Raw genomic sequence first — 7,580 nt, forward strand, 5'->3', positions numbered from 1 at the left:
GGAAAACAGCCAAAGAATTGGGCTTCTCATTCAGCATTATTGTCAAAGCACGGGCTGTACATTGATGTAAATGCAGATTCTTTAAAGTCGGGGGTCTGTGAGTGGGGATAGTCCTTTGTCATGCTTTCAGTGAAAACATAGTTCCAAAACTGAAGGTGGGCAATAGATCTCAGTAATCATCATAATCCTCAAGGCAAAATCCTCAACAAAGAAAGAAAAAAAAAAAGCCAAACTTACCAGTCCCAGGAAGATGCAGAAGAGCTGAACCACATCGGTGTAGGCCACAGAATAAAGCCCACCCACAAGCGTGTACATAGTTGCAATCAGAGCAGAAATAATAACTGAAATATTGACGTTAATGTCAATGATCACACTTATAGTGGCACCTATGGGGAAAAACAAAGCCCTGTGTGTTAGTGTATGTCACAGACGGTATGTTAGTGTATGTCACAGCTGATGAGAAGGCTCACCTCTAAGTTGCATATACAGGTGCTGGGCTGACACTTAGCAACAGCATGAAGATATTCCCCGCTCTGTCTTTTGCATACCCCTTTTGCCCCTTTGAAGGGAGTGGGAAAAGGAAGGCTCCTCTTGGTCTAAGTTCAGCACCTGTCATTTCACAGGTTTTTAAGAAATGGAGGAGGGAAGGGACCCAACAGCCTTTCCTTACTCAAGCTCTGGGAGTCCTCAAGCTCTGGAGGGACTACACTCTCTTGTTCTGTCTGAGGAAAAGCAGCCATGCAAAGACAGCTGAAGCCTCCCTGGGTGAGTTGCCACCACATGGGAACAGGCGCATCACTGCACTAATGGCTGTGCCAAGGGGATGTCTGCGGCAACACATCACACCCTTTTGTATCTCACTTATGCTCTGAGCTAGCACCTTTTAACCAAGGAAGGAATGGTAGAGGAAGCATCAGCTATAGAGACAATTGTCCACTGATGTTTCTAAAGTGCCCTTGAACTGTTTACATGGGACAAAGGTGGGTTTCTTTGCAAACTGGAGAATCCATCCTCCATTGTCAACCTAGAAACCAAGAACTTTTCCAAGCACCATCAAGCAGATTTCATTTGTAGAAAACAAACCACAAAGCTGAACTGACCAGTCAGTCTCCACAAAACAGCTCATAGAATCAAAGAGTTGCTGAGACTGAAAGACGACTCTAGAGATTGTCTAGTCCAAGTCCCCGCTCAAGGAGCATCAGTTGGAGCAGGTTGCTCAGGATCATGCTCAGTTGGGTCTTGAATATCTGCAAGGGTGGAGACTCCACAACTTTTCTCAGCAACCTGTGTCAGTGTTTGACCTCTCTCAGTGTAAAAAGGTTTTTTCTTGAGTTTAAATGGAATTTCCTGTAGTTCTGCTTGTGCTCATTGCCTCTTGTCCTGTCACTGGGCAGCACAGAGATGAGCCTTGTTCCATCTTCTTTATTCTGCTCCCCCCATTACCAAATCAGGTATTTATGCACATGTATAAGAACCCCCTGAGCCTTCTCTTCTCCAGGCTGAACAGTCCCGGATCTCTCAGCCTCTCCTAATATGCCAGATACCCCAGTCCCTTAATCATCTTTGCGGCTCTTCACTGGACTCTCTCCAGTGTGTCCATGTCTTTTGTATTGAGGAGCACTGGATCCAGCACTCCAAATATGTCTCACCAGTGCTGAGTAGAGGGGGCAGGATGCCCTCACTCAACTTGCTGGCAATGGTCCTTCTAATGCAGCTCAAGATGCCATTGGTTTTCTTTGCCACAAGGTCACATTGCTGGCTCATGATCAACTTCATAGCCTTCTAAGACTCCCAGGTCCTTTTCTGCAAACCTTCTTTCCAGCTGGTCAGTCCCCAGCCTATACTGGGACATAAGGTTGTACCTCCCCAGCTGCAGGACTTAGCATTTCCCTTTATTGAACTTCATGAAGCTCCTGTTGGCCCATTTCTGCAGCTTGTTGAGATCCTTCTGAATGGCAATAATCTGAATGGCAAAAGATCTGGTTTATTGGCAACTCCTCATAGTTTTTATTTTCTGCAAACTAACTGAAGGTGCACTTGGTCCCACCAGCCAAGTCATGAATGAACATATTACACAATACAGGACTCAGTATTGACTCATGGGGTACACAGCTGGTGACTGGTCACCTGGTGCCTTCCATGCTGCTGGTTACAGTCCTCTGAGCCCAGCAGTTCAGCCAGTTTTCAATCCTCCTCACTGTTCACTTATCTAGTCTATACTTCACCTGTTTGTCTACAACGATATTACAGGAGACAGGGCAAAAAGCCCTTTCTGAAATCCACCACATGTCCTGCTCTCCCTTCGTGAACCAAGCCAGCCAGCTCATCATGGAAGATGTCAGGTTGGTCAGGAATTATTTCCTCTCCATAGATCCATGCTGTCTCTTCCTAATCCCCTTCTTGAACTTCATTTGTTTGGAAGTAGTTTCCAGGACTATTTGCTCCATCACCTTCCCAGGGACTGAGATGAGGCTGACCAGCTTTTAGTTCCTGGTATCCTCCTCCTTGCTCTTCTTGAAAAAGTGTGTAACATTTTTTTTTCTTCCAGTCTTCGGGAACTTCCCTGATCACCACTGACTTCAGAAGATTACTGAGTGTGTCCTTGCAGTGCTATCAGCCAGCTCCCACAGCACTCATGCAATGCATCCAATGAGGTCCCATGAAATTGTGTCTGTCCAGTCTATTTAAATGTTTCCTAACCTGATCCTCCTCTAGCAAGCCTTCCTTGCTGCCCTGGACTTTCCTAGGGTTCTCAGGGTCCTGGGATTCCTGAAGGCTTGTCTTACCATCAAAGAAGGAAGCAGAGAAGGCATTGAGTACATCATCCTTTTCCATATCCTTTGCCACCAGGTCCCTTGTCCCATTCAACAGTCCACATTGTCCCTAGTTTGTGTACTCGTAGAAGTATTTCTTGCTGCCCTTCATGGCCAGATTCAAATCCAGGTGGACTTTGGCTTTTCTAAACCCATCTCTGCATGCTTGGACACTGTCTGTTATTCCTTCCAGGTCACCTGTCCCTGTTTCCACCTCTTGAATACTTCCTTTTTATGTCTGAGTCTAGTCAGGAGCTCCTTTTTTATCCATGCAGGTCGCCTGCAAACAAGCTTTGCTTGTTTTCCCAGTTGTCAGGGTGGACCATTCTTGAGGTTGGAGATGATCCTTGAATATTAACCAGCTCTCCTGGACTCCTCTCCAGGGCTGTCTCCCATGGGATTCCTCCAAGCAGATCCCTGGAGAGGCCAAACTCTACTCTCCTGAAGTCCATTGTTACATTCCTGATTTTTGCCATGTTCTCTCCTCTCAGGACACTGAACTCTCCCATGAATCTCATGAACCCTTCAGCCAAGTCTGCCTCTGACCTTCACATCCCTAAATAGTTCTTCCTGATTTGTAAGTAAGAGGTTCAACAGAGCACGTCCCTTCATCAGTTCCCTGTTCTGTTGTTTCAGAAAGTTGCTGTCAGTGCACTCAAGAAACCTCCTGAATTGCTTGTGCCCTCCTGCACTGCCCTTCCAGCAGCTATCAGGATGGTTATACATTTCTCTTAGATGTATTAGCTATTTCAAGTGATTGCAGTGTTTTAAAACCACATTTAAAAACACCATTCCTCTCCTTCTAATTAGGATAATTTCAATGAAACATGTTGCAATAACTTTTAGTCCTTGCAGGTATTGTAAAAGAATATTCTTGACCACATAGGTGGAAATGTTCTGGCAGTAAAATGTAACATGATGTGTGGTATACGAGAGCTGCTGGGAGCTGCCAGGTGGCTTTTTGTTGCACAGTGAGACTTCAAATAACCCTGCCAAGTACAAAATCATGAGGAAGATCAAGAAGTGAAGAGTACTGGGGTTCAATATTCACCAGTGAGGATAGGTGTGCAAGTTAGGAGGTATGATATAACCAGATTATTCACAGAATAGTTAAAATCAAACCCCTCAATGACCTTTATAGTCATTGGCAGTCTTTAACTGTCAGTTGTTAATATAAATCTACTAGAAAGGTATTCACACCACTTGGTTTGAAATATCACAGATTAGCTTGTCCTCAATCAAAAAGAAAATATACTCCAAATATTCAGAGTGTTCTTCAAGTTATTCAACTCCTATCACCTCAGCATGTAGTTTGTTCTTAGTCCTTTAAGGATTTTGTGATGAAATCGTGGTAAACAAGCTCCCCATTGCTTTGCAGTTCATCAGAGCACAGTTGGAGAGTACCTTCAAAGTTTATTTTCTGTTTAAAATAGCTTGTGCTAGAAAGCATTACCACATGCATATGCACTATGAGTATGATTAGCTGGTAAAAGTCAACTACTGGTGCTTCAACTCAAGGGCTTTCTCATTTTTTGAAGGGATTGCTAAATTCAGGCCTGAAATATAATTAAAAACCCTAGAAACTGATTTTTTTTTCAGGACTGGATGAGTAGTTGGGTGATTTTCTATTGAGTCATAGCTCCACTAATTATCTGGATCCTTTCTTGAATCCTAAGTATTTTCTTCATTTTGTCGAGAAGAAAGCCATTTAAAATTGAATAATACATCAATTTATTGATGAGCATCTGTTTTACTTCTATTATTTGTGCTATGGAAAGTTCTGTATATGTAGGTCTCCTATATGCAAAGGATTATTTTGTTTAGATGCATTGGCAGTAATCTTTCATATCTTTAAGTGGAATTTTGACTTGCTTCTGTGATCCCAGCGGTGTAAAAGAGAAGCTGTGTCAGCCTTGACATAAAAGGGCCACTTGCAATCACTCATGTCACCCTCAAAATGAAAGGTAATTTGTTGCTAAATATTTTCATGCACTTTGAAAAGGGACAACTTAAAGGTACCTGAAAATGAATAGACACCTTGTGTATCTTTCCATCACCAAAATAATTAATGGTGCACCATTACTGTGTTTATTACTAGTTAGCATGGGTCTGAGAACTGTCACACTCTGAATCATTTGGCTGGGATAGTTAGCATTTGAAGCCAGAATTTTAATGCATTTCTGATTTTCTTTATCCTTTCCACCTGTGATAAATTAATATTTATACTGCTTATTCCTTACCTAAGGCAGAGAAGATGGCAGCAGCCCAAAACATTTCTCCCATTAAAGCTGGAATAAACAGTAGCCCTCCCATCCTTTTTCCATAAAGCTGCTGAAAAGGGTCTAGCATTGTCACATAGCCTTTGGATCGCATGGGTTTTGCAAAAAAAAGGCCACCTACAAAGAAAAGTAGCATAAGACACCAGCTGCAGTGGAGAAATTCCTTGCCAGTAAGGGCTAAAACATTGTTTGTCAGTTAAGGGTACAAAAATATCAGTATTACCGTTTGTTTTTTTGTTTTTTTTAAAGAAATAAGTACAGTTAAAATATCCTCTAAGAACTCTTACCTTACATCTGTCCACATAAGAGTTACATAAACACATCCACACTATTAATATCTATGGTCTGATAATGCAAAACAAGTTTGTCTTATTTTGTCTGGTTCAGTTTACTTAATCTGCCATTATGGAGGCTACCAGAGTTTTGCCTAATTTTGGGTCAGCCTAAGGGAATGGCTTTTCTACCTAATCCTGTTCATTCTTAAAGCAGAATCCAGCATGAATTTTCACATGGTCCTACTCTAAAAATAAAACTGTCTGGGATTCCTGGATCAGAAACACAAGTTCACACATGGTTTAGTGCACATAGAGCAAATCTGATTCTTTCGGGACAATACAGATTTCCTATGTATGCTTAAATCAACCTTACTACACCCGCAGGGTAGGTCAGATGCCTTCTCGGCTCTGCAGGTGTCAGGCTCCCTGAACATTTGTCATACACTTATTTAACTTATTCAGTGAATTTTGATGTATCATAATTTTGCTCTGCCCGGCTGGCTGGATATGTACATAAATGTGCAAAGGCTTCACCTTTCTAATGTACAGTCCTCAAATTCTTTCTGGCTGGGGAAAAAAAAAAAAAAAAGGACGTATCTCAGGAAAGCTGAAAGAGACCTCCTTTGGAAACCTGTGTAGTTGGAACCTGCACGGGACTATAACTAAGTAAACCTCTACCACTGTAAAACTGCTGAAATGCAATGTGTAAGGTACAATAAAAAGCATGGAAAACCAGTCAGTTCTCAATAAAATCTACTGCACAGTATTTGGCCACCCTTAGGCTCTTCATCACAAGACATGTAATGTATTCATCGTGTTGTACAGAAAATCTTCCACATGTCCATGTATTGTTTTACATCAGTCATATTTCTTCATTTCATTAAGTTCCCTGAGCAGAAGGTCCTGGCTTACCAGTCACATTTTTTTTATACTGCTTATGTTAATGCTGTCTTTAGGCAGGTTGTTTGGATGCAGAAACCCTCCAGTGTTTTTTTACTATTCTTGGATTGGTTCCTATTCTATTTGTTATGTCATCATTACAAAAGACAACTAAAAGAAAAAGAAAGAGTCACTAATGTTGTAATCTGTTAGGATGTTCAAACATCTGTCAAAGGAAATAGGGGACATTCTAACCTTTAAAACTAAGTTGCTTGAAAAATTAGCAAAAGTGGTATGTTAAATCCTTCCCATCTGAAGCAATAATATTTCTTCTAGACTTGTATTTATAATTTTTTTTTTTAAAGAAGGGTAAACAACTTCTCCCCCCAACCTGCATGTACAGATCACGCCTACAGAAATGCCTTCCTCTTATGCTCTGCAGGGAGCTATATGGTCATATGATACAGACTCCTTTTCTCTGCTGTGGCCATTATAATTTCCAGGAAAAAGAGTCTGGATATCTAAAAACAGCTGGAAATGAGGGGAGGCTAACTCAACCCCTTCTGGGCTATTATTAATTTGTGTCAATTCTACAGAGGCTAAGAGTCAGGAAGATGCTTGTGACTATGATCCTAATGACTGCTTAATGACATCAATGAATCATGACCTTCAGTGACCTCATAATGACATCAACCAATCTCCAGGCAGACATTTACTGTTATTGTTTTCCTTACAGGAAATTGAGCTGCTCTCAGGGATGGGAACTACTACTGGAACCGAAGCTGACCTGCACATTCCAGAGAGGAGCATCTACGATGGGGAAGGTTTCTGCCTGGGAAGAGAGAGCCAGGACAGACCATAGGAAAGCATTTCCAAGGGGAAAGAAAGGGTCTGAGTTGTATATAAAGAAATAAAAGGGGCAAGAAGACCTGGATAAGCAACCAAAGGAAACAAAGGGACAGACTAGTGGGGAAGGACCATGAGAAAAGACTCAAAATAGACTGAGAGGTCAAGTATTATTAGAAAGGCTAATAAACCAGTCATATTAATGAAAGATGAAAAACACAGCATCTTTTTTGTTGCCTTAGGGACATGATCTGCTCACAAACTGAGAGGATGCAGTTGACATATTTGTGGTGTATTCATCATGGCTCACAAGGCAATACTTTTCGTTGCGAGCTGCTCCATGTGGTTGAGACAGGGTGAGAAATTTGTTATTGCTATCATTTTTAAGAAAAGTAAGGAAGTTCTGAGACTACATTTCAGGAATTAGAGGCCACAGCATTTACAATTAAATTATAATTATAATTAAAAATTATATATTGTATAAAATA

The 7,580-nt window shown here is 41.4% G+C and overlaps 1 protein-coding gene across 1 annotated transcript in view; it reads right to left on the bottom strand.

Annotated features, from left to right (window-relative positions):
* The window catches only part of SLC5A7 (solute carrier family 5 member 7), a 23,328-nt gene that overhangs the window by 7,657 nt on the left and 8,091 nt on the right, over positions 1–7,580 (bottom strand). Inside the window, exons 3-4 of the mRNA XM_009638924.1 lie at positions 5,054–5,209; positions 238–386 (exon numbers count right to left, since the gene is read on the bottom strand). Coding sequence (XP_009637219.1) covers positions 238–386; positions 5,054–5,209 — 305 coding nt within the window. The remainder of the gene's footprint in view (positions 1–237; positions 387–5,053; positions 5,210–7,580) is intronic.

The sequence above is a fragment of the Egretta garzetta genome, unplaced genomic scaffold (assembly GCF_000687185.1).
Source record: "Egretta garzetta isolate BGI_Z169 unplaced genomic scaffold, ASM68718v1 scaffold5, whole genome shotgun sequence".
Taxonomy (NCBI): domain Eukaryota; kingdom Metazoa; phylum Chordata; class Aves; order Pelecaniformes; family Ardeidae; genus Egretta; species Egretta garzetta.